The sequence below is a fragment of the Achroia grisella genome, unplaced genomic scaffold (genome assembly GCF_030625045.1).
Source record: "Achroia grisella isolate CSIRO2021 unplaced genomic scaffold, CSIRO_AGI_Agris_v1 utg5968, whole genome shotgun sequence".
In the NCBI taxonomy this organism is placed as follows: Eukaryota; Metazoa; Arthropoda; class Insecta; order Lepidoptera; family Pyralidae; genus Achroia; species Achroia grisella.
The window spans coordinates 133,239-151,310 of record NW_026712957.1 but is presented as its reverse complement, the minus strand read 5'-3'; the positions used below and the strand labels follow the sequence as shown (position 1 = coordinate 151,310).

The 18,072-nt window shown below is 32.4% G+C and overlaps 1 protein-coding gene across 1 annotated transcript in view; it reads left to right on the top strand.

Moving 5' to 3' along the window:
• The window catches only part of LOC131848828 (neuronal acetylcholine receptor subunit alpha-7), a 55,616-nt gene extending 43,551 nt beyond the window's left edge, over nucleotides 1-12,065 (top strand). Inside the window, exons 8-12 of the mRNA XM_059198772.1 lie at nucleotides 752-838; nucleotides 3,963-4,072; nucleotides 5,685-5,911; nucleotides 8,263-8,466; nucleotides 10,350-12,065. Of these exons, the coding sequence (XP_059054755.1) occupies nucleotides 752-838; nucleotides 3,963-4,072; nucleotides 5,685-5,911; nucleotides 8,263-8,466; nucleotides 10,350-10,434 (713 nt within the window). The 3' untranslated portion in view covers nucleotides 10,435-12,065. The remainder of the gene's footprint in view (nucleotides 1-751; nucleotides 839-3,962; nucleotides 4,073-5,684; nucleotides 5,912-8,262; nucleotides 8,467-10,349) is intronic.
• Nucleotides 12,066-18,072: the final 6,007 nt, after the last annotated feature.

Here is an 18,072-nt window from a genome sequence, read left to right as displayed (position 1 = left end):
GTAAATAATAAAAACCAGCGTGGTATACATATATTCGCTGGTGTCAACAGGTGTGACGATATTATTGTCGTTAACCGTGTTTCTCAACCTGGTGGCAGAAAAGATGCCCTCGACATCGGACGCAGTTCCTCTTATAGGTATTGCATTGTAGGAGACACCAGTGATACTAAAGATGCACGATGCTTCCTGCAGAATAAAAACAACAAAAAGTTGAATGCCAAAATTTTCAACGTTTAATTTCTTACTGGTGACTGAAATCTTGACTACATAACAGCAGTATTGTATCGTTCTTAAACTAAATATTACATCTGATACATGCAAGAACAAATTTTAAATTTCCGATAACAAGTTTTTGATCGTCAATTCAATGGATCTAGCTGAGAACTTGTAATACATGATTAAATATTTTTACACGAGGTGGGAAGCAACGTGCATTTAAAATGAATATTAGATTGTCTCTAGAGTGTGGTATGACTGTCTGTATCCGTGTTAGTACACCCTCGACGTTGCAGAGTCAGAGTATGTATATACATCGGTAAGTATTATATGGAGTAGACACCACACAGTGTGATATATTCCAAATTCATCATCATTCATTAAAAAATTACAACCGTACTTATTTTTGAGATTATTACAAAGAAAAATTTAGAACGTTTGGAGAGTTGTGTAAAATTGCTACACGGAATAGTACGCGGTTGATCTGAAAAGAGGAGAAGCATCGCCAGGGTGTTAACAATGTGTTTGATTGCAGGAGTCACTATTCTTCTCTCGCTGACGGTGTTCCTCAACCTGGTAGCCGAGACCCTGCCGCAGGTCTCCGACGCAATCCCCTTGTTAGGTACACTACCCAAACCTCTCCCTACTTTTAAAGTTTCATCCTCTAATCCCATGTTATTTTTATTTGGAATCACATTCTTATTGTTTATTTTATTTTACTTTTATGTATTGTTTTCTTCAGCTCTCATTATTGTTTATTTATAAAATAAATTTAAATTACAAGTTATTTTAAAACATTACAAGGAGTAAATTATGTACGTTAAATATTTTAGCTTTAAATGGTTGTAAGCTTAAATGTCATTAATCGTATAATATTATTTTGTCAGTATCAACAAGTTATTGGGAGTTAATAGATTTTATTAATCGAATCATGCTTTTTGCTTTTTACATAATTGTAATTATAATTTTTGATCGTAAATATGAGATTCAAGCATTTCATCGAAAGCAAAATGATGTGGAATATTCATAGAAGAAAGAATTTTCTTTTGCCGTATTTTTCCATATCTTGGAGTCGATTTCGCGGTTCTTGGTTCAAGCTTCGTTGCTACATTATCAACTAATTTTCGAGGAATTTAAATATTACCGTTTCTTCTAATGGTACCGCAAATGTTTACACGAGGAGTGGCATGGCGCATGATTTCATAATATAACTTTGACGATTATTTTCCTTAAGAACACTGGATTGAAAAGGTAAGTTAATATTTTATACATATCAGTGTTACTTCTTCTCGATGTTTCACGATTGTATTTACTTTATCTGTCACTTTGTTATCACTGTAACGCGTAATCGATTCCACGGTGTGTAAAATTTCTTTGTACATTTTTTTGTTTTCAGTGTTGTTAATAAATTATTAATATTCCATTCTATCATGAAGTTCAACCATAATACTGTGGCTGTCACGGTATAGATACTTGGAGGGTGGTGTAAGATATAAAAGTTTTAACAAATCAACCCCTCTGTTACTAACACTAACTTTAATAATTTATTGTAACTAAATAATTAAAAACTGCATAAAACCCTCTCTTAAATAGTGTATGCATGACTACTTGGTTTTGTTTTGTTTATGATTTGACTTGAGCCCCTGATACCGACTCAGCACACTAACAGGAGATGAGGTCTTGTATTACTCGTATGAAAGTACTCGTATCATTTTCATTACTGGATGGGACACGAACTATGCTTATAGGTTTTGTGGATAACGTTGTAAATAGAACATTTTATTTTTTATAGAATATGATATTGATCTTTGCAGGTGTTACAATTCTCCTGTCGCAAACTGTTTTCTCCCTATTGGTGGGGCACGTCATCACAAAAACCTCAGAGGCGATCCCCCTAATAGGTGAGAAACGTCCACGCGTTCACTGCCAAAATTTTTCTTAATCTAAACGATTGTTAAAATAAACAAATGAATTGATAATAAAAATAGATTCTTTCTTAAAACAAATAAATAAGAATGTGTTGCGAGGAATATTTACTGTTCAACCTGTTACAGGATTCTGGACAAAGTAAACGTGGATTTTGTTTCTAGTATATTCCTCTGCACATTCTTGAAACACCAATTTAACAAAGATCTAAATAGAATGCTACCGTATGCTTGAAATATCTAAAACTAAAAAGAAACGTATATTCTTACTTTTCCTAACTTCAACTTGCATTTAGAGCCTCCGTATTTCTGGAGATTATTCTATGCTTTTACAGGGTTCTTGCCAGCTCTCGACACCTGATATAGAGTTATTGCACTTTCCGTACAAGCTAGAAAAATATTAGCTGTACTATTAGAGATATGAAATCATCATATAAAAAGGATCTCTTCGAAAAGTTTTTCGAATCCAGGCATCCGATCTTCTTGTAATGTATTAAAATAATTTAACATCTTTGTGTCAACACTTGCCTCTATTGTCCATACATTCAAATTTCTTTTCATGTGTTTCCTATTTTACTTTATTCTACATTCTATTCCGATTGGCCTATTGAGTAATGTAGAGGTCATTTATGCGACTGCTGACGTCACGTTTTGATATTGAGCATGTAATTTTTCTGAGCTAACTATGACAGAGTCTAAATGCACAACTCTCCTGTTAAAACTAAATGTAAATACGCTTATAAATATGTAGGTTTGATTTGCTTGTAGCAGTTTAAAAGCAGGATATAAAGTTAAACAGCGGTTTATAGCAACAAAGTGGATGCGGGTAAAGAGGGTCCAGCCTCCAAGTATCTCGCGAACATCGGCTCTTGCAACTTTGTCTGGTCTGTTCCTCACTATAATTGACTGTTAATAAACTTACTGTCATATTGACAAAGGGATTAACTGGAGATAACAAGCAGAATTCCTTTATCAATTTCAGGGTAACTCTTATAGCACAAGTTGTTTAAACAATCAAATTAACTTCTGAATTATTAAAATATGCTTATGCTATAGGAGTGTTAAATCATTTTGAAAAGGCTAGTGTTATTTAATTAAATATATTTAATAAATCTAACAAAGTATAATGACATAATAGATACCAAAGTTTGCAAAAGAAATAATTAAAACACTAGCCTATTCAACGGGACAGTTAAATAAGGTGAACATCAAAACTACATGTATATATTGTTTTGTGATTATTCGTCGCATTTTAAATTTTATCATAGTAATTTATGAGCATTATCATTCATTTTGTAACTTAATACGAGTAGATTAAGTGTGCAAAATACTTAGTAATGAGCCATTCGCTGATGTGACCTGCAAAAGCTTAACCTCACAACCGTAGTAAACTACGCATGTTCAACTAAAATGCATGAATTTTATTGTTTCTGTGCCATTGTATGTTATTAAAAATAAATTATAAACGTTTATAAATCTTCAATTTGTTATAACATAAACTATACGTAAACGATAAAACATAAATATGAATTAAATACTTAAATTAACGTTGAAGTACTTAATTTTCTCCTTAAAGTTTTTATTTATTTCAATATTAATTTTGATGACCTCGTTTTTTTCTTATTATGGTAATGTTAAGGAATTATTGTTGGTAATCCACGAAGCTCAGATGCACTATAATAAATTTTTCAATGTATGTATGTATCTTGTAGATGTATATGAAAAGTTTGATCATTAAAATATTTATTTTAAAATTTTCAAACAATTATATCATGTTTATGATTCCTTTTATAATATTTTTCTTATTGTTGCGTGTAACAGGAACGTATTTCAACTGCATCATGTTCATGGTGGCATCATCTGTGGTATTGACTGTGGTGGTATTAAATTACCACCATCGAACAGCTGATATACATGAGATGCCACAGTGGGTAAGTTATTCATTTTTAAAACAAATATTTCTTTAATTCCATACAATGTATTTCTTGTACCAAAAATGTATTCATGTTGATAATAGTGTTCGACTTTAACTTCACAAATGTTAATATCGGCAGTCTCATCTAGCGAGTATAAAAAAAAACAATGAGTTTGATTTAAATTAAATTTTATTTAAAAAACTACATTGTTACTACCTAAAACTATAACTACAATATGTGTGACATCGTTCAAAGTTCGAACGAATGTACCTCAGAAATCGTAACGCAAACCACAGTTGCTACAAGAAAATAGTCAACGATTCAGAAATTTGATATGAAATTAACAATATTTCGATTAAAACTGTCCAACTACTATATTTAAATTGGGACATTGCACTTTCATTCATTCTTCGGCGCATGCAAGTTCTGCTCTTCGACACTTTTTAATAGGGCTGTGTTGTATATGTAACACGGTAGTCCATATAATAATATTAATAATTATATTACAACGTACATTAAAAAAAACAATAAATGCATATCATACTCTTTTGAAGTCGGAAATGCGAACAATAAAGAGGAAAGTAGTCACACAGTTAGGTACGAAGAGAATGGAAGATTTTACCAGGTTTCTGAAAGAGGGTACGGATATATTGTAATAATCTCCCAAAAAAACGCCGAACAAATTGTAAAAATAGACGCGTTACTGTCCGGACCATTGTACTCCTAAATGTTTGCGAGCTCCTTTTATTTTTCAATGTGGTTTTGTTTTTCGTTACGAATATCTCGTGACATTGTTTCCACATTCAGAGCATTGAGAGCTTTGTATGGATAATACAAAGATCGTAATTGTATATTTACGAACATTTTGTACAATTAATTATCTACCTCTCTAGATATACAGTATACATATATAAGATTTTTGATAATGGAATATTGCCACCCGCCTGCGCTGACGGTTTACACTGGCGGGGCACCAGTGCAGGTTGATAAACTGAACATGAAGTTAGGTCAGTTAGCTGATCGTGATATATTCACCAGGAATTTAACACGATGGTTTACAGGGACTGCGTGGAGATCAACTTGACTATGCAATACTTGCTAGCAATGGGGTCAACAGCCCACACAACACTCCCCCCTGGGAATGAGATGAGATGTTTCCAATATGAGATACTTCTGAAGCAGTCATGTTTCCTAAAGGCATCGACCACGTATAGAAATTAACGAATAATTGCACTAAAATACTAGTTGTTTCTTGTGGGTTTGCACAACTCATTTTAAGTTATTAATCAGTTAGTTGAAATTTTCTAAAATCCTTTGTCAGCAGATTATTTTTAATATAATCTTACTGAACTATCGAGACATATATGTTTTGATAGTTCATTATATAAGTATACTAGACTCGCCCTGGAATGCACTCATGCATTAAAATGAAGTTATGACTTTTTAGTACTATAATATGCATGTATTATACATATACATCTTTTTCTTGTATGACTCGTTCTATTTACGAATACTAAATTAAATATAATACATAAGGTTGCATAATTTTGAAGATATTAGCTTATAGACAGCGGCGGCGACTTGTTTTATACTATGTAAAATATTAACAATACGTTCCATCGAACAGATAAAAACAGTGTTCCTGCAATGGTTGCCATGGATACTGCGCATGTCCAGGCCAGGGAAGAAGATAACGCGGAAGACAATCATGATGTCCAATAGAATGCGTGAACTGGAGCTTAAAGAACGTTCATCTAAGTCCCTGTTGGCCAATGTGTTGGATATCGATGATGATTTTAGACATGCCCCGCCACCGCCTAATAGTACGGCATCTACAGGGAATTTGGGGCCAGGGTAAGTGAATATTGCTAGCCTGGATTTTTTTTTTGTATGTGATAATGGAATGGTGCATCCGCCTGCGCTAACGGTTTACGCTGGCGGGGCACCAGTGGAGGGTGATAATATGAGCATGAGGTCAGGTCAGTTAGCCCATCGTGACAAATTCACCAGGAATTTAACACGATGGTTTCCAGGGGGAACCGCGTGGAGGTCAACCTGATATGGTACATTGCTAGTAATGGGTTCATTAGTCCACATTACTAACAATCCCATTTCCCCCCTGCTAGCCTGGATTGTGGAATGAACTTCCTGCCGAGGTTTTCTCTAGAGACTACAGCAAGGGAGTTTTCTATGATATATTAAGGTTTCTAAAGGATCAGGAAGGCGCAAGTGACGCTGCTGGTGTTTCAGGCATACATTCATTGATGTTTCTCGTAAATACATCCAGCCTTCCTACTACACCCCACTACGGCAGTGCATTTGAAATCGTCCCTCCAGTCACTCATTATAGCATTACTTCTGAATTTTTGGTTACCTTAATAATGGGCAGTTAGGTCAACATTTGCTTGAAGTTTTATTTAAAATTCAAGCAAATTTTGTACCTAACTGCCCACACAGACTACGGATGGTAGTAATTAAGTATATAAATGGGCCGCATGATTGATTGTCCGTAGAAATAATTCAGAATAGTGTTCACAGAGTTGTAACGGAATTTACATATTCGCGACGAGTCTAACGTTTTGGTATTAAAATAGTTACTCAAATATAATAAACTAACGCAACGCATATGGTCATATTTTCCCCGTTTTTGTAATAATTTTTCATTGTAGTTCGTCCCCTATCGTAGCGTGATATATAGCTTAGAACATTGCTCAATGAATGGGCTATATAAGTACGTATTTTTAAAACCTGATCAGTACATATTGCTAGCCTAGATTGTGGAATGAACTTTCTGCCGAGGCCTGCCTACAGTATATATATATGCTCGTATTATTTTAGAGTACGTAGATAAAAGCTGAGAGCGTTATGTTAATAACGAAATTTACCAAAAATTATATTTCCTCTAATACACAGTTTCAGTACTGACGTACGAAAATCGAATCACTATGATATTCTTAAAAATCATAATTCATCAATATATCTCTTTCTTTACTTATTGCTAGCTATGGTAATTCATAAATTCTGAACAACATTTATCTAAAGTTAAGTAGGCGGGATAGACAGGCTGACAAATTAACTGTCTCTAAACAAATAATTGTTATTTATTATTAAATTAATAAAGATGACTCCTAAAGCCTATTAACAAAAAAGCAAAGCATATTACTCACTTGTATTGATTACTTAAATGACAAACGTGTATGAAAATAGCGCTACATGTACGGGATTTTCATTGAACCTTAGACATAGACACCTATATAAGTAAACAAGGAAAATAAACTGACTTTTAAATACAGTTGAGTTTCTTGCCAGTTGTTCGCAATTGAATCTGTATACTGAACTGGACGGCAGGGAAAAATATTAATACAGAACACTTGACGTTCATAAGCGACTAACATGCATTCTACATGAATAAATTATTTTTGATTTGGATTTCATTTGATTTAAATAACTGTTTTAATTTAGTATGCATAGCTATGTATCAATTAAATTTGCGAACATCTGATTACTTGTTGCCTAAAATTCTAGATTGAAGCCCTGTCTTAGAGTTGCTGCCTCATTCCTTAATACCTACACCACATTTGCTATGGGAGTGATTGATGACTTTAATTATATAGCTTGGTCTCCAGTCCAAACGATTACAGCACTGTAATTATTTTCATTTGTGTCATTTTGGATTTAGTGCTTGGAAAAATTTGGTGATTCTTTTACTTTTATTTAAATTTATTTATTTACACTCTTTATGGATATTGAGAACAAAATAATAAGTGTTCATAAACTAAAACAAAAGGAGGTCTTATCGTTAAACTATCTCTTCTATATTACCGTATATGTACTATTATGTTATCAGTGCTTACAGTATTTATATCTTTAGACTTTAGGACTTTTAGAAATCTTATGTTTTTTTCGTCTCGTTTCGTTTTCGTTCGTTTTAAATTAGCAACTTGATGCTGTATAGTTTAAGAAAATGTAACACAGTTTTTGGGTATTTTTTTTTCTTTAATTAGCAATTGCAGGTCGTAAAATTAATTGACTAGAATGTTTCATGTTCTAAGAGACACATTTTTGTATGACTTTAATGCCAATCAAGCTTTCGGCCAATTGCAGGTAGGGGGCGACCGAGGGACGGTCTCGGTGGTCTATGGGTTTAGTTCTCTTAGAGATTACGGTGAACAATGTTGACATTATATAATGAGTAATTCCAACAGGTGTTCAATATTTCGCACGGATTTCCGGCGGTCGTTCGTGCGGCCGTCGACCATGGAGGATGTGGGAGGTGGACTCGGTAGCCACCACAGGGAGCTCCACCTCATCCTCAGGGAGCTGCAGTTCATCACAGCGAGGATGAAAAAGGCCGACGAAGAGGCCGAGCTCATCAGCGACTGGAAATTCGCTGCGATGGTTGTTGACAGGTACCGACTTGTTATTGAGTTGTAAGCTTAGTCCATTAAAATACGAAAGTCTTATCTAAATGTTTTCAGATTTCTAGAATTTTTAAATTTATCATCGCTTTCTTATATCTAGTTGTCGTTCAGAAATCGAAATACGACCGTGATTAATTTAAATTAGAAGTTTGAACATTATTAGGTATAATATTAAAGACAAAAAATTATACATATAGTATATATGCGTATATGTGTCATATATATGTGAATGTAATGTTTTTATAATTAGTTTAATGTATTTTATATGCAAAAGTAAAAAATATTTGTATTCTGCACGCCTTCTTCCGCCCACGCAATCTTCGTAAGAAGTGGTGAAAATATTTGCCTTACGTATTAATATATTATAGACTAGCTGTTCCCGCGACTTCGTCCGCGTGGAATTTAACTTTATTTTTTCTAAAATAAAAGTAGTCTAAGTTACTCCTTATTACCTACTTGCCAAAACAAGTCCCGTCAAAATCGGTTCAACCATTTCAAAGATTAGCCGGAACAAATAGACAGACAGACAAAAATTGTTAAAAATGTTATTTTGGTGTATGTTCCGTATTTATATTCATATGCATGTAGTAAAAAACGGTTATTTCAATATTACAAACAGACACTCCAATTTTATTTATATGTATAGTTATATTATAGATTTTAAACAAGCAAAGAATATAATTTGTATATTTTAGAATTGAATACTTGTTGACCTATTTCCTAAAGAATTTAACGCGAATCTGTGAGAAACAATAGAATACAATAAAAAAATAGTGCATAAAGAAATAAAGCCAAAGATTCTGCATTCTTCATAGGTTCATACATTTTTGTAATATTGTAACGTTGTCGAGAGTTTTTATTGATATACTTTTATTTCCTCTTTTCATTGCTTGTAATATTTTATCTTATTCTCTTTTTAACTGAGAAAAATACAAATCAAGTGATCGTAATAACAATTTTTTTTCTGAAAAAGAAAGTTTCCTTTAAATTTTTCTACAACGATTTAACTAATATTACAAATTTGTAATTTTTTACAGAAAGGAAAACTTTTGTATTTAACAATTCCTAAAGTTAGAGGTGTGAATTTCAGTCCAGTTTTAGCACGTGCTTATTGAACTCCGAACCCTTTTCAAATACTGCTTTTATTACTTTACTTTTTGGTCTTTGAGACCTGAATATTTGATAATTGTATTGAGCACGTAGCTACATATAAAGCCTTTATTGCTATAGAAGTAACTTCTATATACATCAGTTCAAACAAGAAGCGAATAAATAATAACAATATTAACTGTAAATAACAATGTAAGAGTTTCTAACTATAATAAACAAAAACAAGCATACCATACCAGATGGGGTAGTTAGAAGCATTGTCAACCGACTGTGAATGTTGCGGTGAAAGCAACACTTGACATGTCCACATTTCGCTCGGTATATTTTGAAATGGCGGTGTGCCCGCCACCTGCCACTTGGGCAAGTAGTGGGCCTATTGCGGTCTCGCGAATTAATTTGATTTGATATCGCTGCTTCCTTCATTGGAGAGTCAGAAATATAAATTGACACACAAGTTTTTTACGGCGTCAGGCCGTTTTGAATTTTTGACCTCTTGAGCGTTATTCTGGGTATTAAACCAGAAACGCTACGACCTCTCATTTTCTAGTCTGTTTGATCTTGATGTTTAGATGGCATTAGTGTACTTACTATCAGTATAGTAAATAATAAATAGGGGAAAAAGGAGAAAATATTGTTGGAAAACATAATAATCTCTTCAATGTGAATACAATTTGATCTTGATTTGATGTCGTTAATATTCTTTATGTATTTATTTTCTATACAGTGTTTATTAGTATTAATTAGGATATGCTTGTCACCAGGTTTTGCCTGTTCGTGTTCACTCTATTCACAATTATCGCAACGGTGGCCGTGCTGTTGTCGGCGCCGCATATCATCGTGCAGTAATCCACGTCGCCCACCGGTGACCCCCGCCAGTGCCCGCTGGCCCCAACTACGAGAGAACTAATCTTAGACTTCGCCGAACGATGTAATTATAATTATGTATAATACTATAACTAAATACGTGGTTGAAACGCACACGTCTCCATTAACTAAGTCGAAAGACGGTAAATATAAATACCTTAATACGTTAAATAGCGTAGTTAAGTCCAGCATATTATTAAACGATTGTGATGTTAACTAGAATGTTATACAGATTAATGTTGACGAGTATAATTTGTTAAATTATATAATTATATTTCTAATTAATACGGATAAAGAGGTTATAAATGAAGTTTTAGTTAATGGGACAGATGGAATGTGTTGCCCAGGTATGAACATTGATGCACTTTGGTTGACAGATGTGCTGCAAGCGTCAAAGATCGTACTGATATTCAATTTAATATGTTAATGGAAGCATTTGGGAAGTTGTTTGAAATATATTTTGTACCAAAGTAAGAAATGGAAGAATTAATAGGATAAATGAAGCAGAACTCGTTTCCATAAGGTAGATTATAAACAAAGTGGTGACTGTATCCTCTATAGTAACAATTGAGGGATCACAGACGATGACATTACCCTAGGGTATTAAGTAACTTGTACATAACATAATGGATCAAGTAAAGGTAGAATTGAGACACAGTAGCCTACATTAGATTATGTTGTAAGAGTATTGCATCTAGGAACAGTGAGAAATGTTATATGTGACCTTAAAATTGATTTCTTGCGAGTGTCTACCTAATATCAGGAATTTACAGCAATGGAATTGATAAATGCAGTGATTAAAAGAACCAAAGTAATGGTAGATTAGTGAGATAGTAAGACACAGATAATGATGAATTTAAAAGATATCAGTCTGAAATAAATAATAAACACTTTGAAAGATTGATTTCATTTAAACGAAATTAAATTTTGTTTTATAGATATTGTAGTCACAAATATTGCATATTAGAAGAATGAAAAGTATATAATGAATATAGAATGTAAAGGATTTGTTCTGTTTATGTTTTTGCAATGTTTAATAGTGTTAGTATACACGCAGACATAGAAAAAATGTTGGCAGTACGTTCAATAGCTTACGTTATATTAAGTGTATCCGATAGCGCTACAATATCACTAATCACCAGTTATCAGTAATTGTATATATTATTAAATATATCACGATGTGTATTTTGTACATAAAATATAGAAAATGCGGAAAAAGACTAGTAAAATATTTTACCGATTAGGACGTCTGTCAGTATGTCTTTTTGGGTAATACGATCTCTGCACACAGGCACTGAAAATGAAATCTCCAATAAAAGCTCAAAGAGACATCAAGCGCCGCGGTGTACGAATTTTCGTGGTGTTTTCTAAGGACCCTTTATTGAGTTATCCAGCCAAGTAGAAAATGCCTTGTTTCGGTATTGAATCACACAATTTATTAAACATTAATGTTTTTCTATCAAGCAATTTGTCAATCGCTCATTTTAGTTTTGTCAGGCACTTGCTTGATTTTGCGGGTTATTTCAACGGAAGACGACCTTTGTGTTTTTTGCATATTGTTTTATTTTCTTAGGTTACGGGTTCGAACCCCGCACAATATAAACATTTGTATTGACGAATATATACGCTTGTACGTTCTGGGTTTCAAAAATAAACTATTTAAGTATTTACAGCTCTGCTTTGTTTAGTTGACTGGCTGACGCTATATGAGTTTTCCAGGGTTATTTCTCTGCTACAAATGAAATCTATTTCTTTATTAAACATAACAAAAATTCGTGACACTGCTCTATTAGTATCCTTAGTGCATACCGTAGTATCTATATCGTAACATAGGCATATTTTTAACAAGTAATTCACAACTTTATCTATGTCCGTTCCTCGATTTCACTCTTATAGATGTCGTGATAGCCTAGTATTTGTCGTGTCCCGTTAGGGTAAAGTAATTTAAAGTGACGTGTGTATATTATGAGGCTCACTTACTAGTGAAGTAATTATTTAATACGCGTCTTGATGTGTTATTTATAATAAATTTTCGAATATAGGCATTTTGTTATAAATATATATATATATATATCATCGAACTGTTATGTGCGATTGTATGTGTGAAGTCATTTTGTGTACCGTTTGTGTTTATTAAAAATTGAATGACCCAATTTAAACGTATGTTATTTATTATTTCAATATAAAACTGTTTTGTTTTAGAAATTTGTGCACATTATATTGGTTAGGTTTTACTTGGATTTTATCATTGAAAATATTGTGACAGAATTATAATTGCATATATATGTTATGATTGAAAAAGAATTTATTATGATCCTGTTTTATTGAATATGCCGAGTGGTGCTCAAATAATATCATGAACTATATATATTTTAGTCCGGCATTTGATTTTATTAGAAAATCCTATTGCGTGTATTGTTAATTTAAATTATTACATATTCTATATGAAACTCATATTATTATCATTATACATGTATAATACGTTTTATTATATAATTATTATATGTAAATTAACATCGGAAAGTGTTGATGAGGTGTAATGAACATGTAAAATTAATATCTAATTAGATTTGTTAGTGCCAAAGCATAGGATTTATAAAAGTCGACGTTAAGTTGGGTTATAGGTTTATAAATAAAGGATAAAAGTTGAGAATATTATTGTAAAAATAAAACGAACTAGGGTTTTTCTTAACATGTAATTTAACGTAAATGTTGCCTCTGCTGGGTCGCAGTTGGGGGCCAATCAGCCATTTTAAAAGCTTATTTTGTTTAAAAAAATAAATGAAAGGTTGTGACATGTTTGCACGGCGTCCAGCTGTGGCCCGGTAGTATATAAATTTAAATATACAATATATAACACGTGTAGAATGTTCTACATATAAAAGAAATGAATAAACGCCTGCTCGGGACCGGGTAGATATAAATAAACGTACAAATGAACTGACGCCGCATCTGCGAGTAGCAACTATCTTTGTGTATTGCATACGCATTATTTTCATATCTCTACGATTTTAAATTGATCAGCTTCATTTTGATAGTAGCTGTGCGCCTACGAAAATAAACTCCTACGAATTTTATATATATAATTCAATTTAAATTTATATAATGAATTTAATGCACGAGTATAATTGAACTGTTTTTTCCATTTATTTAATTAAATTAATATTTATAATAAACAGCGAAAATATTGTTATATTTATGTTTATTTAATTTTGCGAGATATATTTGTTAGGTGTTTATTTTTGGGGGCACAGTTTATTTTTACTATCAACTCTATATATTTTTGTTACACAATTTTAACTTATTGATAAACATTTGAACTTACACCCTATCAAATATGTTTAAAACTAATATATGTATATATAATTTTATCCATGGCATGTGATGAATATAAATTATATATTGTTATATGTATAGTTATTGGTATTATATTTACAAGTTTCATGGTTTGTTTAATTAATATTTATTTGTTTTATTTTACTTGATTGTGATAATTTTTGTTACCTTACATACAATTTATACTCGGACCGTATAATATAATATTTCAATATCATTTATTATTATTAAATTGCTACAATATTCATCAGATGCCACAATATATTATACTGCACAACAGAAACTTAATGCTTTAATCGTGAAACAGGTATTTTGGACTTTCATGTATATTCTTAAAAAAAAACTATTTCAGAGCGCCGTAGTTTAATATTTCAATTTTAATACACATATTCTTACCACCATACATATGTACTATTGTATAATTTTACAACACTATAAATATAAATAGTATTTAAGATATTATTTTTATTGTTTAATTTATTTCCGGTGACTGGGTAAATCAAATTTTTTTTTATGTTTGATCATCACTACAGAATTGGACCATTTAAAATCTTTTCACAATTATTTTGCCAGTATGTAAAATGATATATTAAAATATAACTGGAAAAAAATATCAAATAACAAGATTTTGTAATGGATTTGTATTTTACAAACTTTCATCTATTCCATTAACCACTGAAAAAACTATAATCATATTTTTCCATATTAAAAAAACGTTTAAAAACTATTTTGATAAACTGTTCTATTAACATATATATCAACTATAATATATATTATATATTATTTACGCAGTCACTGGATAATAGTATATTGATCACTCGCTACTCAGTCACTGGCGCCAATTAGGCATTGTAGACATGATATTACACATCTCTTGGGTACTAGCTTATTATCGACTCATTACAGTCTTAATCATGCATTACATCACTATTATATCGCAAAATCCATTCATAGGGGAAGAATTTATATTTCGAACAATGCAGTTTCTCGATTAAAAAGAAAACTAATGCGTTCATTCCATTAATTATTTACAATTTCAAAAAAGGAACGTGAAGTTGTCCGAAAGTGTTTCTCATAATCTATGATTCGAATACATTATTGTATAAATCGATATAAAAAAGTCACGAATCGACCGACCCTCGGAACCGTAATCCCAAGCTTGGCGAAACTTTCGGGTCCCGCCCGTTGGGAGACACCCCGTTTTCGTTAAATTTCCCTATGGATCGATGGTGGGTTAACTATAAATATATTGACCAACATTGCTTTCTCTTCTCACTCATAATTCTCCACATTGTGTTCCTTTGGCTTAACCATAGTCGATTAAAATTAAATTAAATATTAATACGACTGCAGTAAGTTGATTAAATGCAAACGTGTGTAATATAAGTTTATAATGAAAAGCCCCTATGGAGGTTTTTATAATAAATGACAAAATAAATGATACAAAGGTAAATTTGTAAAATAAACTCAACGGGTAAAATGTTTATTCGTTAAATTGACTATCGTAAGTAGTATTCGATTTGTATAAAACTAAAATAAATTAAAGCAATCTGATTTATACTATGTTGTTGTTTTATTTTCATTAACAGTAAATACCTGATATATGATACGCTAGAACGAACATTTATTTAGGGGAAATAATAATTAATTAGTATAATTATTCTATATATATATATATATGTAACTTAAAGGTAACTGACGTAGTGATCTACATATCAACGCACAGCCCAAACCACTAGACGGATCGGGCTGAAATTTGGCATGCAGGTAGATGTTATGACGTAGTCATCCGCTAAGACAAGATTTTGATTAATTCTACCCCCAAGGGGATAAAATAGGGGATAAAATTTTATATGAAACTTTTTCAATTTCAAACCGATCGGGCTGAGACTTTGCATGCAAAAAGCTACTATGACGTAGGTATGCCTATGAAAGGATTTTGATGAATTCTACCCCTAAGAGGATATATTGACGCGAGCGATGCAGCGGGCAAAAGCTAGTTAGATTATATGTCCAATGATTGTTTGTAAACTGTACTACAGATTTCTTTTATATATCTATTACACGGGACTTCAAGGTCCCTTTGGATTGGCCGCCATTTTATGGCATTAGTTTGCTCTTAGAAATATCACGAGAGGTACTACAGATTATTAATACTACTTCCATACAATCTATCAAGATTTCTATAAAAAATATATATATTCAGTTATGTACTGTAAGTGTGTTTGTCACTTATCTTCAAAACGGCTGGACAGATTTGTATAAAATTTTGTATGATTATTATAATGGTTGTTTTGCATAATGGGAGGCTAAATGCGGTGAATAGAATCTATAATATATTACATTACATTATAAAGTCTTGAATGGTTTGTACAATACAACTGGATCCAGAGGATGGCGCTGCTTTTCGGGACAATGTTGTCTGCTTTTACTCAAGCTACTACTTTCGGCTACTCAAGAAGATATTATTAAGGAGTCCGGAAGAGATTACAAGTATTGTAAACAAAAGCAATATTTTATACGTTCGTTCTTTTAAACATATCACTAAAAACACTACACACATATTAGTCACTGAATACTTGATCTAGGAGCAGTTCATCTATTTGGAAACTTATAACTTATTTGGTACTTATTATTAAAATTTTTGAAATAGGTAAGTGTAAGTTTTGGAGATTACATTTCATACAAAATTCGCTAACTTCAACTGACAACTAAATGAAAATGACAAGGCGGTCTCTGTAGTCCAAGGCTAAGCATACCGCCTTAATTCAGTAGCGGGATCGATTCCTCGCATGGTACAAATGTTTGTGTTCATAAATATGGTTGTTTGTATTGGTCTGGATGTTTTCTATGTATTTGTAAAAGATATATTTGAGTATCAGTAATGCGTAGGAACGAGGATAATATTTTAAGAAAGATGTTACAAATGAATGTGGATGGTTATAAGGGCAGAGGAAGGCCAAAAAAGAGATGGATGGACTGTGTGAAAGATGATATGGTAAGAAAGGAAGTAAATAACGCGATGACTGCGAACAGGGATGAATGGAAGCGAAAAACATATTACGCCGACCCCAAATAAATGGGATAAGGATGAAGCAGATGATGATGATGTTTGAGTATCAGTTGTCTAGTACTCATAACACAAGCTCCGCTTAACTTGGGTTTAAATCATGCTGTGTGATTTGTGTAGGGTAATTATTATTAAAATTATGTATTTAAGTAGATCTATCAAATGTCCAGTATCCATAACGTAAGCTTTGCTTATCTTGGAACTCAATGGCGCTGTGTGAATTATCCTGGGTATTATTATTATGTTCTTAAACATTATAGTATATATTAAGGGTATATTAAGATTTCTTAAGGGTCAGTAACACCCCTGGTGTTTCAGGCGTCCATAGGCTACGGTAAGCATTTGCCATCAGACGGGCCGTATGCTTGTTTGCCACCATAGTAGTATAAAAACAACTAAATTAGGTATATTTAAAGAAGGTAAGGTTAGGTATATTTACAGTTGATAATTGATAAAATTAATACAATGAACAAAAAAAATCTATGCACTATTTCTGCCTGAAACTCTCGCTGTTCGAGTGCGATTCACACTTCGCCGATTTTTATAGTAATTTAAAATCTATAAAGTACCTTCTAGCCATTACTACTTGTGACGCTACTCCGTAGTTTACATATGTCTTTGTGATACAATATATTTTCACGTATAATTTTGTTACGATCCATACAGATATTTAGTTTTGAAAATGTAGCAAATAGACAGATGGTTAGACGAATAGTAATACATTCCCTCATTTACAATATCAGTATGCATAATGCATTCAATATGGGAAGTTGAAGAACGAGTGTAACATGAAATATAAGTATATATTTATTTATAGCTTAGGGGACAACCGAGCTTGCGGCTCATCTGATGGTAAGTGATTACCGCCGCCCATAAGCATCCGCTATATCAGGTGAATTGCTAGTATGTTGCTGGCCTTTTAAGAAGAAATAAGATCTTCTATTGTAGGTTTCAATACCTATTCAGAAATACCATTGCTGGAATATGATTCCACAATGCGGTTTCACACAAAAAGTTTCTGGAAAATCATCCATTGTTCATCCAGATGATCAGTATGCTATTTTAGTTCCTATTCCTGGGTAGTCTTACGGTAAAATATAAATATATTTTTACATAGTAATAAAGTCACTTCTGCTATCTGTTCGATTAGATCTTAAACTACGCAACGGATTTTAATGCAGTTTTCAGTAATAGATAGAGTGATTCAAGAGGAA